A 22,528-nucleotide genomic window follows, 5' to 3' on the forward strand; every position below is an offset into this window, starting at 1 on the left:
AAGCACAGCGACTTTAGTTAGAGCGGTGTGTCTCAGTCTCAAGAGAGCCGTTGTGTGTCTCAGGAAGAAAAGAATGGGGGTAGAGATGTCATCAATAGCCATTCACCCTATAGAGTAGAGCAATGGGTGGAAAAAAAAAAACAAAACAATAACAAACCCAAGCCCTTGCTAATAAATTTACATATAGAAATTCCTCTAGACCTATGGCAATTTGCTTGGTAACTATTTGAGTGAAAAAGCAGGACTTGCCAGACAGGCGGTAAGGAGAACAAATATTTTTCTCCAATGGGCAATCTTAGAGGCACCAGAGAAAGGTGGAAGAAAAAATAAACAAAAACCCAGAACACAGATAAAACATCCATGCTGTAGAAAAACTGTCTCTTCCTATGGGCTTCAAGTAATCTTCTGGAGATTTTATTACAGTCACTGTATTAACATAGACCAAAAAGTACTACAAGCATGCTGACAGCCACCTATGACTGTTCTTGGCCCATGAAGGAGGACTAATAACAGGTGTTCAGTGGCAAAGTATCACTAAAAGATACTCATTTTTGCCATTTCCTTTGCTCATACTGACACCAGATGCATTTATGCCGGACTATTAGTATGTCTTTTCAAGGTACGTTTGAGCAAAAGATCTTGCTTGTTCATTTTAGGAGTATAATAAAAACGAGTTCTTCAATGCTCATCCTGCTGCCCTCCAAGCGGATGGCAGATGACAGTTCCGAGTCAAGCAAAAGAGAAAAACAAAGGAAAAATAAAGACAGCGTGGCAGACTGCTGATTATTGCACACAGTGAGCAAGTGACAATGCATAAGCACAAATTCAGTACCCTTGTTCTATCTCCAATTAATTCAGTCAATAGAACCAAAGAGCATTTTGGGAATTACAATAGTCATGTACGGATGACAGTCCTGTTGTACTAGCTTTTTAATTATTATTTCTTATTCAACAGCCAAATGGTAATTATTTCTATTCTGTAGCTTTCTCAGGAAACAATGCAACTTAGAGATGATACTGTCTTTCATTATTTGTGAATTGTTGGTTTTCTTTACATAAGTAGGCAGTTAGCACCAGATTCATTGCTAGCAGAGCAAAATTTACCCTGCTCCTGAACAGGAGCATGAGACCTAAAGAACAACTGCAGCAGCTTGATCTTGCAGAGCTGCAAAACACACTGCATCTGAGTTTGGGCACACAAGGGTAAGTGTGCCTGCCTTCAAGTGATGTAACCTAGCTGGCCAAGATGCCAACATGCAAAGCTCCCACATGGCCACCAAACTCTTAACTGCTGGGGTAAAGCTCCAGCCCCTGCCACTCACAGTGGAGACCCACAAAATTATTTAACTGTGCTTAGAGTTGGGGAGAAAAATGTGATCTTTCACTTCTGAATTGGATATGTAAGCAGAACAACTCAGCATTTGCCTATATTCAATTACATTCATTCAATTACAGTGCCAAAGAAATAAGAACGAGTGAAGTATATTTAAAGGCTCATCCTTTGCCTTCGGGGACTGACATCCAGAAATGCTGGCTGAGAATATGGCCCAAGAGTTCTAAAGGTTTAACTTTGTGGGCCCACTTGTCTTTTCTACATACTCAGTTACATTGCTTTATTTTCAGTAAGAGCCCAATAACGTATCACAGTGAGCAAAACAACCTGACCTGATCTTAAGAGCTGACAGCTTGGCAGTTCCCTACTATCAGCCTACCCTCAGTCTGATCCTCCTCAGAAAAAGACAGTAAGTCTCCTCTGTTAAACAAGAAACGTTAAACTAACAGACAAAAAATATCAGTCATAAGCAAGTTTGATTACAAAATACTGCTAGGTCATGCTCAGTATCTCATCTGTGCAAACATATGCCTCCCTTCTCTCCATTGGAGAATATTCACTACCCATCCTGTAAATAAACAGCCACACACTCAACCTCTTTTACATTTAAAAGAAAATCCTCCCTCAATACCTTCTAAATTAATTTAGATCTGAAAGTTGAAGATGTATGTGTAGGCAAAAAGAAAATCTTGTAACACTGTTGAATAGGGAGAGTCTTTTTCAGTCCATTCCCAGCAAGGGAATGCCTCATCCAGTGTTACTTGGGAATGAGCTGTTTCCATGGGAACGGCTCTGGGAAGCAGCTCTCATTGTTCCATGGTCATCCAGCTGTGGGCCACAGCTGTATCCTGCACTAGAGAATCCCAACCCTCCCCTCCATGCCGCACTTAAGAGGTGTGTGGTCAGATGAAGAAGATTATTTACCACCAGAGAACGTGATGACCACCAGTGCCAATTCCTCCTCTGGGTACTGGATCTTTTCTGCAACAATCTTCAGTATCTCCTGTGCTGAAGTGGTTACTTGAGCTTTCACGCTGACGTAGGAGTGCTCCGTGATGTACACGCGGCAGAAAACTGCACAAAGGAAGAAAGGCAGGCTCAGCAACAGCCAAAGGGACCCCGCAGGAACAGAGCAAAGCCTTGCAGCCCCAGTCCCAGCTGCAAGACAGGCTACTCCTGCACCCTGACCAGCAAGGGCATGAAACTGAGGGCAAGCATCACCATTTCCCCACTTTTCACCTCTTCTCTCTGGTGAATGACAGGGACATGCAAATGCATCTCCCTGGATTCCCTTCAGGGGAGCCTATTTAAGAGTTCCTACTCTGAGTACTCAATTGTAGACCAGTTCCTTTGCTGTGTACCTTCGCCGCAAACATAGTGGTTATCATCTTTTGTCCTTACCTTCTAGGCCCAGATAAATTATCTTTCAGTGTGTCTCATACCTGCTGCAGAAACTGTTTTGCTCCTCCACTTTCACCTGGAATAGCATACTTCTCTAGAAGCTCCCTGCTCTGTAACCACTCTTACTAGCTTATCTACCTGGACACCTAGTGCTGTGCATTGCCAGGGCATTTTTGCACTAGCAGAGGCTGCCTGAGCAGCAGTGTAATTAATTCTGACAAATCTATCCTGAGTCACTTGCAATATGCATAAAAGGGACTGGTTTGGACAGAATCCCTGGGCTCATAACTTCCAGTGAAGTCCTAGAACTGGTTAAGCTCTGGGGGCGATTCCCATCAGCAATACTGCAGGAAGCTCATGTAATACTTTGTTGCTCCTTCAGAAGTGAGGTACACTCCCTCTGCTTCCCAGAACTTTAGGTTTGCAGTCTTTTTTGCTGAGTTTGCTGTAGCCAGTCATTTGAAATACAGCTTCCATACTTAAAAGGGAAGAAACAGCTGTAGACTTGCACAGATACTTCAAATATAACCCCCTGCTAATGAGAATCAGCACAGCTCTGGATTTCATCCTCAGTTCTGTGCTTAAACTTTCAATTTTCTCCTACATTTGTACTTCTTATTGCAGATAGGCTGCTACCATGGCAATATAATACAATACTTTTCTTCTCCAGAAATGCTGTATTTTTATTGACAGATGTATGCAGCAATAGCTCCTTGTCTGTCCTACAAATCTTCATGGCTTCGGGGCACTGCCATTAAGTGAGACCACGCCAGAAATGGTTAACAACTCTATCTTACTGAACATCTTTTTTGTGTGTGTTGTAGAAGAGAAAAAAATGAAGATAAAGAGGAAGGAGGAATCCAACATTTAACCTTGGGGGAGAAAAGCCATTTGATTTTATAATTTTTTTCTTAACCTGTCTCTGCTGACAGACAGTAAATCAGGTGCTCAGCATGTGTCAGAATCTTTCTTCAGAATACATATAACTCGTGAAAAGACAGATACATGAAATGCACTCTAAATAAGAAAACAAATAAATCTGACACAAATATTTGCCCTCTGTATGCAAAGAGCAACGCAACTTGCCTGCAGTGAATTTGTTTGAAGCCTCAACCCCTGTCATTTTGGAGAGGAAAGTGACAGCAAAATACTAACTCATAGTTTGGCAATTGACATGTCCTTTGTTTAGCACCAAACTAAACCTGTCAGGTTCTTGAAAACAATCATCACAGCAATTATCACAAAACCTCCCCCGCAATACACATTTCAAATGTCCTATCGGTAGTTATCTTTTGGTGTGGGCCAAAAGTCTACACTGCTCCTCAGTGAAATGCAGCAGGGAATACCAACAGGAGGACATGAGCATGGGCTGTAAACCACCCTGGAAATGCTAACACTAGGAGGTAGAATGCTTCTGGTCTGAAGAGCAGGAGTCACTAAACAAACCCATTGTTTACAAGCACCATCACGTAGCAGCCCATCCCATTTCACAGTATCACAGTATCGTGTGAGTTGGAAGGGACCTTAGAGATCATCGAGTCCAACTCCCAGGATTCGAGCCTTTCTGTGTAGCAGAGCAGCACTTCTACCACTTGCGCCACAAGGGGATTCGAACCCCGGGCCTCCGGTGTTGCAAGCAGCACTTTATACCACTGCGCCACCCTCCATTGTGCCCAGGCACCTGCCTCTCCTCCTCCTAGTCTTGCGTGTTCTATTTCATTCCCTCAGTCCCAGCACATTCCATTGGCTCATGCTCACAAGAAGAGAGAGCAAAGAAATGTATGCCATTGCTGAGTCTAGCCTTTCCTGTCCCCATGGCCATTCAGTCTGTGCCACCTTGTACCAGTACACTTTTCATGAGCTGTGTCAGACCTTTTAAGAAGAAAAATGAGTGTGGGGGTTTTCATCCAGAAATGACATTTTTTGAAGGAGCCTTGCCAAGTCTAAACCTCAAATAAACTTAAATTTCAGGCACAGAAAGAGGATGTCTATCTACCATCAGCACATAATGTAGGGAGAGACTCGTCACTACAGTAGCTCAGTTCTTAACCGTGTCACAAACGAGCACTAAAAATACCCTGATTCAGCCTGAACTTCTGGAGTTTCGTTCTCACCAAGAAAGGAAGATAATACTGTTTAAAGAGCTAGATGTCCCAGGAGGAGACCTTTCTGCCTGTCCTCTGCTTGTGTGCATGTTATTCTTCTCTCTGTCTCCTTCCTCTCACAGACATTTCAGCAGGGTGGGAGCTTCACTTTACCATTGCTTTAGCAGCAATAAAGGGAAAAATGAAATAGTTGACATTAAAGCATAGTGGCATCTCACTTGCTACATGGAAATGTTTTTGTGGAGAGAACCTATGCAGGTTCTCAGAGTTAACAGATTCTGCCCCACTTAACCTGACAGGTGCATTCACCTCTCGCACCCAGGATCTAGGTCAGGAGACTATTCCTGCCCTGTGTTACAGTTTCTGACTGACGGATAGACTGTGAGCTACACAGCTCTGTCACAGGACCACAGAGGAACCAGGCAGGTGGAAAGCCTGAGATCCCACTCCCCTGCTGAGCCCCTGCAAAGCAGGAGGCAGACAAGTAATCTTCACACAAGCAAATCTCTCTTCTTTCGGGGCCCCAGTGTCCTGTTCAGAAGCTGTGCACCTGGAAGAAGACTGCACCTTCACAGGCAGCTCTTACTAAAAAAGGTTGCCCTGACATTTAAAAGTTCCATGCTAGGTTTTTTCCCCATTCTTCAGTAAACCATACTTACTTTCTTCTGCTTCATTCATGGTTCCTCTGTGCTGCAGCCAGTTCTCCTTTATACTGAACTGGTGGAAAAAGGTTTTGTTCTGCAAGGGAGTGGGAGAGGAAAAAAAAGACACAACAATGACTGTCTGCATTCCTTCCCTTTACAAGGGAGCAATTGATTAAATACAGCATTCAGTGCACACATCTGGCTAAAAAGGTTGCAGTAGAGGAAATCCACCCACCCTTCCTGCATCAGTAAGCTGGAAGTTGCCTTACTTAATAATGGTAAAGGTGGGAATTTCTGAGGAAGTGAGACGTGCCTATGCCAAGCAGCTTCCACACCTCATGATTCTTTGTAGTTATGTGCAGAGGTCATTTCTTACGTACTTTTCTCATACACATTTCCTATGCAACAACTGGCCTACTTAGCAATTTCACTACAGTCTCACATTCTGCCTCCTATATTTCCACTGTAACATTCTAAGCCTTTTACATGCTTCAGCCAAGAAGACTTCAGTAGGTCAGCAGTTCAGCCCTGCACATTTCATATGTCAACGTTCTCCAGTAGCACCTTTTCCTTCTGCTTAAATAAACATATCCATGTTCCTCTTTCTTTCTCTCTTTCTCTGCCCTGTCACAACAAATTCCCCTTTACTTTGGCTGCTTGACACCTGCAGTTGATGCCTGAGCTTAGACTGGTTTTCCCAGGTTTTCTGCATCTATCCAGCCAGGCAGGACGTGCTCTCAGGCCTCTGTTATTCAAAACATTGAACACTGACATCCCAGGATGTGTTGTTAAAATGATAATACTGTCACAGCCACTGCAGGTTAGTTCACACAACTGATATCCAGGTGACTCTGCCAGAAAAAAAAAAAAACACCTTAAGCAATGTTGCAGCTCTAGCCTCACTGATGTATCCTGTCATGTTTTTGGTCACCTGTCACTTTCAATTGAAATGCCAAGAAAAGAGGTGAAAGTGGAGAGAGGGAAAGAAAGAAAGGCTGTAAGTTAGCTAGCGACAAGCAAAACAACAAGGTTTGTGTTACCTTTCGGTGTGGTGAATATTCATCTACAGTGCTGAAACAAAAAGGAAAATTCTAATTATTCTTTCAATCCAAACATCAGGAAGTTTTAGCAATCTAAAAAACAAAACAAGTCTGTGTGTTTGTTGTAATTACACAGTCTCCACAGAGTGGCCGTAGAGATCCTTCAGTGAAAGCTGAGGTCATTTGGCTCAACCACAAAACTTTCCTGGGAGTCAAAAAGTCAGTACAGGAAAAAAATGCTGCCAGTCTGGGAGCTTCTGGAGAACATCGATACCAGTGGCAGGCAAGGTCCTTCCAGTGCCCAAATGGACAAACCACGGAAATACATTCCATTTGCTGGAAAAAAATGTGCCAAGGGAATATCTCTTAAAAATACCATCAGATTAATAAAATAATAACCCTGACACAACCACTGAGAAATGGATTTGCTTCTCAATATTGCACGAGAGAGATAAGATACATCATCTGAAATCAGAGACTGCTGAGTGACATTTTGACAGTCTTTTCCACAAAGTTCCACACCACATGACAAATGTCAGATAAGATGCAATAATCTAGCTCTACTTTAAAGATTAATTGTGAAAATGAATACAGTGCTTGTATCACTCATCCCTTTATCTTTACTGAATTACACCAAGATGCCAACAAAAATAAATTACACTAAGGAAAATGAGATCTGATCACAAGGATAATCAATACTCACTGACGACGATGCATCCCAAGTATTTTCTGAAATTCTTTCAGCTCCTTCTCAAGAATGGGATATTCATACACATCATCTAACACATTCCGGTATATTGTCTACAAAGCAACATAAACACTTTATGCAATCATATGATAACTCAAAAATAAACCTGAAGCATCTCGGCAATAGTTTTAATCAACCAGGTGTTAGCATACTGCAGCAAGTTTCATCATAATTCTTTTGCAAGATCCATGAGCAGAACATGTCCTTGTTTATTTTTACAGGCTATTCGGTGCTCAGTTTGTCTTAGAAGAAACATTCTCTCTCAACACCAAGTGAGCTTACTTATGTCGATGCTTATTAGTCTACAGATAAAATGGCACACACGGCTGTTAAAAATCCAAGTTAGTTCAGAGCATTCTGATGCTTGAGAACGAAACACACCATCATTCCTCATACAAAATGGTAAAAACAGATTAATCTGATTTAGACTTTTAAATGAATGTTCTACTTTTCCTCATATATGCATATATTTAAATTGAGTAACATCTCTCAAAAACAACAACATACTCTTAATTTTAAGCCAATAAATAAATAAACATTGCTTCATCTTTCTGGAGCGGGCATTTTTTGACTGCCCTCAACTAGGAGCCTCAGTTAACTCTGGGAGACACCACCTCAGGCAAGAGGTAGGTCAAATGATTTGGCTTAGCTGTTTGAAACTGAGGGAAATATTTTTTCTATACCTTGTCAGAATCTGCACACAATTGCTACTCTTTTCCTTCCAAGAATATGGAGATCATATGCATAGGCTGAGTCATAAAGTTGTTTTAGCCCAATTAGTACTCCTACATTTATGAATCTCAGCATAAATGATTCTGGATAATAAACCTGTATATTGCTTTTAAAAATATAACTTAAATCATCACTTATGTTACCACTGTTTTGTATCACACCAAATTTTCAAGGAGAAATATTGGGTGCACAAATACTGGACAGCCACAAACCTTTATGGACAGAAAGACAGGCACTACATCAAAGTACATGCAACAGTATAACCTGGCTGGTGGCTGGAATGATGCCCAGTTTTCAGTACAGTACCATACAGCCTAGTACCAAAGAGCAAGAATTCTAAGGTCTCTGATTTCATATGCAGTATGTTCTCCTCCAAAAGCAAAACACAACAGGAAACTCCAGTCTTTCTCTTAATTTAATACAAAATTTCACCCTTTGTCTTAAATGAAAGACTGAAGTCAGTCTTTAGGAAAGGTGGAAGGTCAGTTCTGCAAATTCTCTCAAAATACTTTCATTCTGCAATACATGCAGAAAAAAAATAAAATTAAATTAAAGAACAGAAAAAACGATTGAATGGATCTTACGGATCCTGGCCCAGTGACAGCATGACTATTTGCAAATCTACAAGCAATAATAAAATGCTTTGGAACTCATACAGAAAGATCTGCAGATCCTTGCTAGTAAGTAAGGACAGAGTCTTATTTATTAAAAATGCAAAGAGCTGTACTGTTCCTGATATAGACCTGATAAACCTCTTACAATAGCATTTCGCTCTTCCTAGCAAATGTGATTGAGATCACAAAACTTGCTTTTCATCCATGATTATCTGGATACTGAATATAGGCTCTGTTCTGGCAGACCAAGACTATTGTGTCCAAGAGACCTCCACATATTCATCATTTTACTTCTTAACTTCCTATTCTTTCCCATTTTCCAGGTGGTGTGTAGTTTCAAAAGTTTTACATTTTAAAGTAATGTTGAAAGAATAGACATTATAGATTTTACATTCAAGCCGACTAACTCTAATTAAGGAAAAACACATGTAAATCACATTATATTATAGATATCAAGGACTAAATTTAAATATGAAAAATTATGTCTTATACTTTTCGCTGTTGCAGCTTCTTAGACACTATATGCCAATAAAACAGCATTGAAATGCATCAGGAAGTGATTCAATACCTTTAAAAATTGTTTTAAATGCTCATCTTCGTGTAACCAGTCTTTGTAGAGAGAAGTCCACTGAGACACCAAATGCAAGACCTTTCGTTTCCTGCAGGATACATCAGAGTCGTCTTCTTTCCCTTGATGGTTCTTTGCACAATAGGTACAGTAAGTTAAGGGAAATAAATACTAAGAACCCATTGAAACTTTAAAATTCAGCAATTCACAACCATCTTGGTTGTCATTTGGCAATGAAAGACTATTTTTCACTACACTGTTCTGTTTTAAATGCGTATCTATCCTGTTTCAAGCTTTGGGAGTTTCATCAACTTTTTGGAATTAAGTGCTCAGTAAGAGAAATGTCCATTCTCTATGTCAACAGAACGTTTTTCCTTTCCATATTAGAGAGAAAAGTCTATAAAAAGTAAAATCCATTTAAAAGGAATTATACAATGTTGAGTCATAGCTTTCCTGTAGAAGCTGGAACAAAACTTTGTCCCGCACACTGACGCCAATATGAAGGTCTGCATGAAAGAGGACAATGCATCATTACAACGAGAGAAATATTGAGCAGAGGAAGTCAGTTTCTTTTTCTCAGTGCAAATTACACTATAAGCTGAAATAACACTATTAAGAAAAAAAGAAAAGAATCAATTTCCACTATTGTCCTCTATTCACAGAGCAGAAACAGCAAATGACAGAAGATATTCACATTATACATTGTTCCTGTCCCTTCACTATTCTTTTTGTCAGTAGGCGAAATGACTTTCACAACAAAAAGAAAAGAAAAAAAAGAAAGTTTCAATTCACAGCTCCAAGTTCATTCAAGCAACATTCTATACCTTATAGAAATAATTGGAAATACAAAAGAAGTTATATACTTACCATGTGACAAAAGGTGCAGACATTGTAGAATACCTATTCTTTTTATATTCTGCAGTGTATTACGCAGGTATTCTAAGAATTAACATTTATGTTTTGGATAGGATTTAACCTGATTTTAAACATTGTTTTGTAAAAGTTGAGAAGAGATTTATATAGCGTTAAACAAAAACTATATTTATATGGTTTGTGATGAGTGTTAACACAACACTTAAAAGGATATTGCCTCAGGAGTGCCTGGCACAAGTCATCTGTTGTCATGAAGACTGTGTATGTGAGAAGGAAGTCATCCAGGAGAGTTTCTGCACAGAAAGACAAAAGAAGTCTAAAGTACAATATATTTTTGAGAGGAGGAAGACAGTATCTATCAGTTAGTGTCCATAGCAAGAAAAAAACCTAAAGAATATATCATTGATTTGAAGACTCCATTTCACACAGTTAACGATACATTCACACTGCAGTGATGAGATCCTTACTAACAAGCACATCCTCAGTTCTCAGTTAATCAGCAAGCAGAACTATGCACAAAATAAGCCATAGTTTAGGAATGAATACGAGTCCTTATCACAAACACCACATTCCAGTTGGATCTTCTGGGTGGTTCCAGCTATTCACCATTTCCACCAGTAAGTTGTTTCAGAATTTCAGAAGACAAATTTTTAGTAAGAGAAAACTGAGATTGCCATGTACTGTGATGAACATGTAGGCACAGGATTTGAGAAGCAAAAACCAAGCATACTTAAATGTTTAGCTAGTTAAGATTTGTGTGCATTGCTAATTGCTGGGATGCTTTCTCTCTGGTTTACTTAATGATATTATTCAAAGTTGTTTTCTTCTCCTGACATTCCTGCATTTGGTTTCTATCAGTATAACTAAAGGCACCAACCAAAAGAATACCTCTTTTGCAGTTGTAACACCTCAGGCGGTCATGAAAAGCAGCACTGCCAACTCAGACCTCAGCACAGTTTTCCCATCCCTCATTCCCATGTCAGGCTAATTTTAGGGTCTATCCAAATCTTTAGCATGCACACCAGGTGCAAGTGGGAAAGCTGAAAGAAAGTTTTCTACAAGATGAGAGAGCTCAGGGGAAGTCCTGTGATGGCCTTCAACAACCCGATGGCACAGAAGGACAAGACTGAGCCAGATTTTTCCCAGAGGCATGCAACACAATGACAGAGGCAAACATCAGAGATTGCAGCAAGGGAAAATTTGTCTAGATAAAAGAGATTTTTTTCCCCTGTGAGGTCAGGTTGGCCAGGAGAAGCTCCATACTGGATTATTAAGCTATTAACAGGGTTATTCAGAGCTCGCCCGGGCAGGACCTGAGCCGCCTGGCCTAATGAGCCCACTCTGAGCAGAGCTACCTGCCAACCCACATTGGTCTGTAACTCACACAACTGTGCTTCCGATATTAATTACTCATAAATTATGCGTGATGTAGGAATGAATTCATACTTCATTTTCAAACAAAACAATCTTTATGATGCAATTACTCTGTCTTACCAGGTGAGAACAGGAAAACATATCTGTAGTAATTCTGGTTATAGACATCGACCTATACATATTTCTTTGAAGCACGCTAGAGCAAAAACACCTTAGCAGTATTTTTAGTTGTTACTAGTTAGCTGTTACTAGTAACCATTATAAATTTAGTGATTCATTGGTGGACTTATTGCTACTAAGACTAAAGGACAAACTGCTCCTTGAAGGAGAAAGATGAGATTGTGCCCTTATTTCCCTGTCCTGGTCTCCTCCCTGTCCCTGATCTCATTGAGCTAGTGCTTGTGTACATGTATGCAACCGGAAGCATCTCAGAAGCAATTCAGACCAAGAACACAATTTCACAACATTTTAGGCCCATTCCAGTCACAGCTACCTTGGACCTTCTTGTCTGCAAACTGACCTCATAGATGAGGCGTAGAATGGCAATAAATTCATCCATGTATCATTCAAAGCCAGATATCACATGAATATCACATGGACGGATAGCTAATAACTGTCAGCATAGGACTCAAAATACCTCTGCTGCCATTAACAAAAGAAAAGCAGCTGAATCAATGCCTTTAGCACAGCTAGAAAGACTCCTGATCATAAGGGGCATAACTGAATCCTCTTGCTTAAATTCTTTATATTTCACAGACATTGTTTTAAAACTGTGGAAAGTATTATCTTTGTATGAAAGAAACACTCTGTCTCTGGAAATGAAAAAGATCTTGTGCACAGCTTGTTCTGCATCCAAAAGGTCGGCAGTTCCTTCTGTTGCACATCTATTGGATGATACAATGCAGCTATTAAAGTTAGAGGTTTCACAAACGTTTATTTGGAAGCCACAGCTCTTGGAGACAATAACCACAGCTAATCTCCTAATTCTTGACCAAACTATGTGCATGGTGCTCATCAAGTCAAAAAAACAGTTATAACAGATTATTTCTACAGAAACTTTCTATTCTTTTTAGGTGATATCTTAGTTTCAGCAATAGATAGCCATGCATTATTGTATTTCTTTTCCTTTTAGATGGAAAGGAAAGGCTAAAAAGAAAGTCCTTAAGTACTGATTCATGTAGCTTGTGTATGGGCTGGATCCCTACAAACTGCCTTTAAACTTGTTTAGAAATTTATGCCCTAAAGGAATGTTCTGAAGAAAAAAGGTCTAGATTATACACATGGACCATCGGTCACCTGTTAAATTGCCTTAATAAGTAAGCAATCAAAGTGCTTTTGCTAGATTAGATATCTATTGTCAAACATCATCTAAAGACTTCACAGTAATATTCATATTTTAAAATGTCTCTACCAACTTGTGCGTGCTTCCCTAAAGTACTACTTATCATTGTAGTTCCCTCTGTATTTTCTTCTCAAATGCACCATAAATTATATAATTCCAGAATAGCTTTTTATGCCACAAAAAGGGGGCAAAAACTGAGTATGTACTAATACTTAAAAAATACTTTGTCCAAAACAAACAAATGCACACTTCTGAATTGTTTTTGAGGACATGCTCACAGTTAACTATTTTCTGGCCTATGTAAATAGAGAGAGAGACTACACATGAGACAATTTATTGGCAGGAAATTATTCATTCTGGCTGCTAATGGACACTTATAGCAGTAAACCTCAATGAGTTTGAGCTTTAGTAGCAGTTCTTAATAACTATGAATAGAAGTTGCCTTAGGGTTTTCCCATTTAGTTTTGGTTGATTTAAGAGTTAAAGAAAATAAAAAATAAAAAAGAAGAAGAAAAAAAATAAGGAAAAAAAAAAAGAAAAAAGAAAGAAAAAGAAAGAAAAGAAGGGATAGAGGGAGGAGCAGTGGTATAAGGTGCTGCTTGCAACACTGGAGGCCCGAGGTTCAAATCCCTCCTGTGGCGCAAGTGGTAAAAATGCTGCTCTGCTACACAGAAAGGCTTGAATCCTGGGAGTTGGACTCGATGATCTCTAAGGTCCCTTCCAACTCACACGATACTCTGATACTGTGAAAAGAAGATAATAACTGAAAAATGAAAAAAGAGGAAAAAAAGAGGGGAAAAAAGTAGGGGAAAAAAAAGAGGGAAAAAAGAGGGAAAAAGAAGAAAAAAAAAGAGGGGGAAGGGAAAAGGAGGGGAAAAGGAGGGGAAAAGGGGAAAAGGAGAGAAAGGGGAAAAAGAGGGAAAAAAGAGGGAAAAGAGGGGAAAAAAAGAGCAAAAAAGAGGGAGAAAAGAGGAAAAAAGGGGAAAAAAAGGGAAAAAAGGCAATTCCAGTCATCATTAATTATTTACAGTGCACCATATTGCCATACAGAATGAGGGTGAAGTGCCTCAGCTTCTAAGTTTTATTGTAATACATCCCTGTTTCTGCATAAATTTGTGGCCACCTTCCCCATTCTTCTTATAGAAAAAGTTCTTCTGGTGCTTGCAGAATTCAAGGAGAATAAAAACACGGTAATGGTTGACAAAGGAAAAAATGCTTCCTGTGGAGGAAAAGTATTTCTTCATGCAGAAGACTGTGATGTTATTGTTTTAATTTCTCTTCTTCATGAATTTTTTATGTAATCATTTTCTCTTAGCCATCAATCTAATTTTTCTTTACTCTGCACAGTTTTCCTCTATTTGGTTAAGCAATTATTACGAAGTATGCTGTCAGCTTGCTGCGACGGAATATTTCATTCCAGAGACAATTTCAAGCATTTTAAACTTCATTAAGACATGCAACAGAAACAGCACGAGTTCAATGGACTACTGCTCCTGAAGCTCTTCAGTGGCAGCCTTAGGCAGTAATCTCAGCACTGAATGTGTCCTCTCAGTATCATATCATAGCCATAAGAATAACAAAAAAGCAAGCAATGTGCTTCTTCATTATTAAATAATCAATTCAAGTCAGCTTCTGCTGAGGCAGTTTCTCATGGGCTCACCCTTAACCTAGGTGAAATAAGGTAGCATAGACACCAGCTTCACTGACAGCTGTTAGTACTACATTTCCAATCTTTCTGCAGTATATGGGTCCTTCTGCAACAGGCATGCAGGGTGGGTGAGGAATGGAAAGAGCAGTATACAGACATGGGATGTTGCAATGCATGAGGATTTCCAAGGGAACATTTGCTTTCCCCAGGGAAAATCTGCTTTCAGTCAGAAACTGGAGGACCCAGCAATGCTTCTACAAGAGAAGCTGCAGCTGAACTGTGCGGGCATGGTGATGGGAGCCCACAGCAACAATGGTGTGTTTGACTGGGAACAGGGATTTGGAGTACCAGAAACAACAAATGATCATGTATTTAGATGAATACCAAACTGCATATTACCATGTACTTCCAAAATCCCGAGGATTTCCCACTGCTTTCCATGTGCCCACTTATACATCATACCCCTTTTCTCTGAGAGGGTAGCTTCAAATATTTTGGAGTTTGTCCTATATGTGAGGGTATATCTTTACATATGCACAGTTTTAAATGGCAGGAGTATAGAATGGGATTGTCACAGGGGTTTACACACTAAATTTTATTTCACCAATGGTTAATCTACTCTCCCCTTCACAGCCTTCTCTAGGCAGAATATCAATTGCCAGGGCTCAGAAAAGTAATTAATAAAGAGCTGCAGCCTGACACCTTCCGTTGTACATATTTAACCAACCAGGACAGACAGTATACTTTATGTTATTGCTGTGTCCAACACCTGTGAGCTATTCTCAAGTATGGACATTCTCTCAAACTAGCACAGTGGTAGAAGGCATCAGGGAAGCACTCTGATAATAATAACTTGTTACAGAAATATAGAAAGAGACTTAAGCTAAAGGAAATGCCTCTGTTAAATGAAACAGAAGATAAATATTTTTTATTATTCTGTTTCAGAAATTTTTGAAAGTAAACATTGAGTTTGGACAGCACATAGAATGAGTAAAGAAGGAAAATGAGCAGAGAAATATTCCAGTGCTACAAATATTTACATTTAACTACCTATCAAACTGTACGTCCATGTATTATTTACTGGTAGACATGTACATCATTCTCTTTAGAACATCAAAGCTTGAACAACATTGTATACATATTTGCACTATATGTTCAATAGATCAAACCGTTCAGAGTACACCTATTGCTCTATTGATAACATTAGACACCCCATCCAGCTTAGCTAGATATATCTGCTCCTAATACCAGCACTGAGTCATTAATCCCTCTATACCCACAAGAAGAGATAACCTGAAGACAAAATCCAGTTTGTCCTTGATTTCTGATCACACTGAAACACCAAAAATAGTTTTTGTCTTGATGCTTCTCAATGGCTAACAGCAAAAATATAATGGTCAAAAATAAGCCAGACCAGTCCTCCCACTTCCATCACCAACCAATTGCCCAGATGACAAGAAACACTTCCCTTCATTTATGACAAAACCAATGTTTTGTTTTCGTCTCATTCTATGACGTTTCTGTTTCCATTTTCTTTTCTTTTCTTTTCTTGGCATTAAATGCTTATTTAAATATTAAGAAAAAATAAATCTATGCAAAACAATCAGGCCAACAGGACTTCAGTATTCAATGCATAATTTCTGAAACCTGTTAAACTGTAAAGAAAAGCTACTAATCGAGTTTGGTAGAAAATGTATTATCATTCTGAATCCAAACCTCTTGCACTTTGCACTGTACAAATCTGGTGTGAATGGTTGTGCAAGAACTACAGAAATATTTGAGGTTTTTCTAGACTCGTATTAAACCGGATTACACAAAAATAGAGATAAAGCCTTTTTCCACTTTATGCAAAGTAGATACTCAGCTTTCTCTGATGATTTTCTAGGGGAGCCCAAATCTGGATGAAGAAGGCAAAAAAATAATTAAAAAAATAAAAAGCAGTTGTCATATACTCATATTGAGTATCTATATTGATATATATAGAATATCATAAACAAAGTAGAAAGGCAAAGAATGCATGCGTTGAACTAAAAATTTTACTCTCCAAACTATCTTCCCTCCAAACCAAGGGAATCACTAAATGCACCTACTCACAGTCTACCTCTCATTCTAATAAATGGATGATATAAGAGGAGATTGTAAGATCTCCTTTGCTCTGAAGCACATTCAAACCTGAGTATGAAGTATTTGGAGTGTGGGAGCTCCAGCAGCATGAACTGTGAATGGGGGTTACACACACATTTCTCAGACATCAACACAAACTCTGGCTTGTGCAGAAATTAATTTCTTTGGTGCTCCAGGGGGGATGGAGGAGGAGAGATGTGCTTTAGACAACACACACAAAATAAAAACCCAAAACTATAACCCTTCAGCCATGCCATTTCCTATCTGCAGTTATGGCAAAGACATTGGCATGAACATACGGTTGGCTCCAGTCATCTCTTTATGTTAATGGATTAATCAGCATTAGCCAGCATTGTGAATTTAAAAATTGCCAGCAATTTAACTTTGGCTCTAATTTGCATTCACTCTGTCATCCTTACTTTGTAGGACCAGCCATGTTTCTTTAGCATTTAGTGAGGCTCATCCAGAGTATATTTGAAAAACATTAAGAAGTTAGAGTTAATAATGCTGACGTAGCTCGTGAATTCAAGACACACGTCAGCAACTTGTGGGATTTTTTATTATTATTGTTTTGTTGTTGTTGTTATTAATTCTTTAAAGAAATACGAGTAGATAGGGTAGGCAATGCCATAATGCTCAGAAACAGTTAAAACTTGCATTTCATTAAGCATAAAAGCAGCCCTATGAGATAGGGTTACAGCTGGGCAAACAGACAGATGAGATCCCTGTGCTTGAGTAAAATGGATGCTGATTGCTTACTGTTCTGTAGGGAATTGACACTTTTTTGCTATTTTGAATATGCACTTACTGACTTCAAATTAAACTAGATGAGAGCTACGGCAATGCATTTACAAGTTTTCCTGCCTCTCAGCACTGAAAGCTCTTAAGCTTGATAAATTCTTTGTTGCTCCTCTTACTCCTTTCCACAAAATGTGAAAAAATTATAATCACACCTCAAGGCTGCTACACAGAGCCTTTTTGGTTCACGTAACGCTACGCAACGCTCTGAAACCTTTCAGCAATGCAAATGGCTGTCCAGTAGCTGTAGTTAGTAATCAGAAAATTGCTTGTTCTGCAGAAATGGAAAAGCGATTTGAGGGCAACTCCTTTCAAAGTTTCTCAATAATCTGTAATTCCAGAGCAATTTACTAAAAATGTCAGGATGTCTCTGAGTATCAACAGTAAATGCAAACTGCTATCATTACTATCTGATCCATCAAGATATCACTTGTTTTGGAGGGGGTGCTGAGTGGTACCAAGTCCCCCTCCCCTCCTCTCTTGAATTCATTTAGCAGATGGTACTGAAACTAAGGACCTCACAGAATTAGCCCTTAATCCAAAATCAGACACTCTGGAAATGCTATGCCACCATGGCATACACAATACAAAGCAAAAACCGAAAGATTATGCTGAAGAGGAAAGGTCAATGGAAAAAGGAACATCAATATATAATTTGCTGCTAATGTATTAAAACAATTATAGTAGTTATGTCATCTAGCCACTGAAGCACCGAGAAATCAATGCACAAAGGAATAAAGAGCAAGACATTTATTTCTGGCATTAGGTTAGGAAAAGAAAACATAGAAGGGCAAGATATTTAACCTGTACAACCAGAATTTTTATTAGAGCACAAAAATCAGAAGTAGAAATAATTTCTAAGGTTATCTCCCCGTGAATTCCGGCAGTGTTTTAACATCTGCAGAATGAATCAAACACATTCTGTCTGGTAAGGTCAAAGATCTTCTTAAAGTTGCGTTCCAGTTGCTGCCATCACACATACTGGAGCAGCTTCATAGTTTGTTAGAAGGACAAAAAGCCCTGAAACCACAGGCAGAGAGCAAATGTCAGACTTGTCTAGCTTTAATGAGGCACTAATTTTTTTCACACAGACATCTGAAGCTTTTTTTTTTTCTCTTTTTTTCTTTTTTTTTTTTTCCCCCAGGTAGGATGGATCACTGACTAATGTGCAGCTATAATGGTCTGGGTTACTTGAAGTTATTGGACAAATTTACTCTGCCTTATGCATTTTAAAGTGTTAGAAACAGCACCCATAGCTGTCACCCTAAGATACTGCTGCTTTTTGTTAGAAAAGCCCTTGACTACTGCAAGTAAAACACCCAAGCTTTCCATGCAGTGAATCTTCAGATGGCAGAAACTTGAGATATTTAAAGGTATGTGCGAGGTACTCAGGGCAGCTTAACTGCAGAAAGCAGCCAGTCCTTGTTCACATCAGGAATCTCCCGAAGTACTTCAGGGGGAAAAAAAAGCAACACCATCTTCTCCTTCCATCGATTGTTTATAATAAGCCAGCCAGGCCAGGAGTGCCTGCAGCAGCATGATGGAAGATAAAAGATATAATGGTTCTCTTTCATCCCTCTGCCCGCAGCCAGCTGCCTGTGGGGCAGAGGAGATAGGCATGCAGCAGTAAAAGCACAGCATGCCTGCACAGCCCTCACTTGTGCTTCACCTCCAGCAGGCATACAGTCCGTCACCCCAATCCCAAAAGTCAGACAAGAAAGCACAGAGAAATTTTCTTCTTTTTCTCTTCTTTCACCTGGACTTCTTTGTATCCCTGCCATCAACCCCACCTCCACCACAGAGGGATGCAGTACCCTCCAGTGCAGATCCTCAATGCCACCATGTCCAGGTGACACTGAGAGCTGTCACTGCTCCAGGGTGCAGAGAGAGTTTCACTGCCTGCAGGCAGCACTGCCCTTCCCAGGCAGCAGGCACCAACAATGCAGTGAAGGGACTGCACCACCTGCCCCCACGAGCTACATCATACCCAATGGATGCAGTAAGGCTCCCATGCCTTCTCCCAGGTCCAGTGGCTCAATATACACTTTAGTTTAAAGGGAACACTAAAATTAGATGAGACATCTGACTTTCAGAAAGTTCATAGAAAGTAAAACATACTTAATCTTCATTCCTTTCATCCATGCTGTCCAACACTCATTGCACTTAGAAAGAACCAGGTTCCAAGCTCAACATGTCCTTCTCTTCGCAGAGCTGGAAAACCTTCTCCTGGGGAACAGTAACCTTCAGATCTGATATTCTATATAAACACACAAACACTGTCATCCCTTCTTGCAGATTCTTTATTTTTGATCTCCAACCTGAGATACTTTAAGAGGACTCAAACTGCAGAGACATTTCTAAGAACAGGAATCCAGATTTTCTGTTGCTGACCTCCATACAATGACTACTAAAAAAGGAATGACTTCAAAAATCTTCATGACCAATACCTTCATTATGATTATATTACACATATATGTTAAAGTTACTGCCACCCAGATTTTTTGAGTGCCTAATGACAGGCTCAAAAGTACACAGCATTTGGACAACACCCAGTCCAGTGGATTGCAGTGACAAGCAGTGTAGTAACCACAGTACACTCCATGCTTGAGCATCCAATGGATAAAGGACAAGCCAAATGACACACAGAAATGCTACATCTCAAGCTCTGCAGATCAGTGCAGTGCCCTGAATTTGGTGTGCAGCATTATCCTCACATCCACTGCTAGCTGCTTTCCATACCAACTGGAGCACTAGGTCCCCGGAGGGATAGAAATGTACAGATCTGCTCTGTGTATTTTGAAAAGTGTTTAGCAAGAAACTTTGATCCATTATTTTTCCCCTACAAAGAAGCAACGGGAAATTTCTTTGTGCTTCAGCCTGGGGAAGGAGATATAAGAAGAATCTCGTTTGCCCCTGGGACCCAAATTATCATAAATATGCTAAGCAGTGAGCTCCACAACATGTGGCACTGGAGCATGTGCTGGAAACAGCTCACGTTTCTGCTGCCTGCCTTCCTCACCCTCCCCAGCACATGCCCATGGGATAAAATCCCAGAGACAAGTATCAGAGCATCCACAGAGCAGCTGTGGTTTGTCTCCCCACATGGCAAATGGGCTCCAAAAAAAAACCCCATATATGTCATGGTAGTGGTGGTTAAACACGTCGCATTAATTTTAGACTTACATACATTATACATACGTGCCTAAGTTATGAACCTGAAATTGCACTTGCTATGCTGAGACACCCAAATCATTCCAGTGACTGGTTAACATGTAATTAAAGACAGCTTTTCTCCTTTGATCACTGCCAACTACAATACAAGGCAGCATGTTTTTCAAGAATATCTAACAACTTCAAACCAAAGGGTTTGTCAGAACAACCTTGTCCTGACAGCAGAATGAAAGAGAAAGAAAAGCTTCCTGCCTGCGCTCCTTAAAGATCATACAGGGCGAAGACAAAAGACAAACAAATGTTATCTGTCATTCAACTGCTTGTGAGCATCATAATACCTTCATGGCTGTTTTATTCCCAGCAGCAGAAAGGTGCTGCTGTGCAGTGACCTCTGGCTGCTGGCATACATGGTCATCGAGTGTTGCACTTTTGAAAAAGAACATCTTTATTTCCATAAATTTCAAATCATTTCTCACATTGGGGAGTTCAGCATTAGGTCTTTGACTCAGCTGTACCATAATTACTCGGGGATTTCATTTGATGGCTTTGCTTATTTCAGTTAAATAAATCTGGGATATTAAGCAATTACTGGATGAAAGCCCAGTAGGGTCATTTTCTAAAGGTAACTACTCAATTTTGTCATTATTTTAGAATTTTCTTTTGTGCTACTTCATTGTTTAATTACAAAAACTACACTAAGAAAACAATTCTGGGATAAATACAACTTTGCGCTTGGAAAAAAAGGAGCTGTACTATACAAGTCTTAACTCAGCCCTGTAACATCAACACACAACCTGTGAAACATCTAACGCAGGAGACACACTCTGTACCCTGTAGAAATCTTTTAGTCAGTGCCCTGCCTCATCCACCCTGCCAGCTGCTCTAAGGATTCCCACAGGGCACAAAGGAATCTCCTTGGCTTAGATGCAAATCATGCCTTCCTGGGCTCAGGGGCTGTGTTTTACCAACACACACCTGGCAGTGATTAGCACTCAGCACCATCTCCCATTCCTACAGCTCATTGATCCAAGGTATCATGCGTGGGACACCAAAGCATTTGGCCTCCTGCCAGTCAGCTAAAGCCATCACATTTATCAAGCTAGATAGCAAACCCAATGTAGAGCACTGCCTCTCTGTGCTTGCACAGCACCAGCCAAGGGCTCTGTGGCTGCTGAATGCCCATATATACAGAAATATATACAGAAAATGACAACTCACAGAGTCTTTCTGCATTTCTTTCTGTTCATTAAACTGCTTTGGTTATTCAGTTGCTCATTGAGGCCAATTATAAAAATCTTGTTGTAATTTTTCCTTGAATCACTCCTAACTGTTCTAGAGAAAATCAGCAATTACATGATGACTACCTCCTACATTCACTAGCCCACTGACGGGCACCGGCTGGTAGCCTATAGCTTCTTTCAACTTACATACCAGTGTGTGTGTGTTTAAGAATCACAGAATCACAGAATTGTAGGGGCAGGAAGGGACCTCAGGAGATCAGTGAGTCCAACCCCCCTGCCAAAGCAGGTTCCCTACACCACGTCGCACAGGTAGGCATCCAGGCGGGTCTTGAATATCTCCAGAGAAGGAGACTCCACCACCTCCCTGGGCAGCCTGTTCCAGTGCTCCGTCACCCTCACCATAAAGAAGTTCTTGTGCACATTCATGCAGAACTTCCTACGCTCCATGTTTCTGGTGATTTCCCCTTATCCTGTCTCCACACACTGCTGAAAAGAGTCTGGCCTCCCCACCTTGCCCCCCACACCTCAGATATTTATAGACCTGGACCAGGTCCCTCTCAGTCTTCCATTTTCAAGGCTAAACAGGGTCTGTTCACTTAGCCTTTCTTCATAGAGGAGATGCTCCAGGCCCTTCACCATCTTTGTGGTCCTCCACTGGATTCTTTCCAAGAGATCCCTGTCTTTTTTGTACTGGGGAGCCCTGAACTGGACACAGTACAGAAGAGTCCTTGTAGGAGAAGGTAGCAAGGCATCTTAAAGGAAGGCTCTGAGG

General features: G+C 40.1%; 1 protein-coding gene across 6 annotated transcripts in view; it reads right to left on the reverse strand.

The window, feature by feature from the left end:
* RAPGEF5 (Rap guanine nucleotide exchange factor 5) overlaps window positions 1-22,528 on the reverse strand; it is a 151,797-nt gene that overhangs the window by 25,277 nt on the left and 103,992 nt on the right. For all 6 annotated transcript variants that reach the window (XM_072328049.1, XM_072328048.1, XM_072328047.1 and 3 more), the window contains 6 exons: window positions 10,273-10,351; window positions 9,186-9,330; window positions 7,227-7,324; window positions 6,524-6,554; window positions 5,499-5,577; window positions 2,258-2,407 (listed from right to left, as the gene is read on the reverse strand). In XM_072328049.1, coding sequence (XP_072184150.1) covers window positions 2,258-2,407; window positions 5,499-5,577; window positions 6,524-6,554; window positions 7,227-7,324; window positions 9,186-9,330; window positions 10,273-10,351 — 582 coding nt within the window. The remainder of the gene's footprint in view (window positions 1-2,257; window positions 2,408-5,498; window positions 5,578-6,523; window positions 6,555-7,226; window positions 7,325-9,185; window positions 9,331-10,272; window positions 10,352-22,528) is intronic.

Source organism: Excalfactoria chinensis, chromosome 2, assembly GCF_039878825.1.
Source record: "Excalfactoria chinensis isolate bCotChi1 chromosome 2, bCotChi1.hap2, whole genome shotgun sequence".
In the NCBI taxonomy this organism is placed as follows: domain Eukaryota; kingdom Metazoa; phylum Chordata; class Aves; order Galliformes; family Phasianidae; genus Excalfactoria; species Excalfactoria chinensis.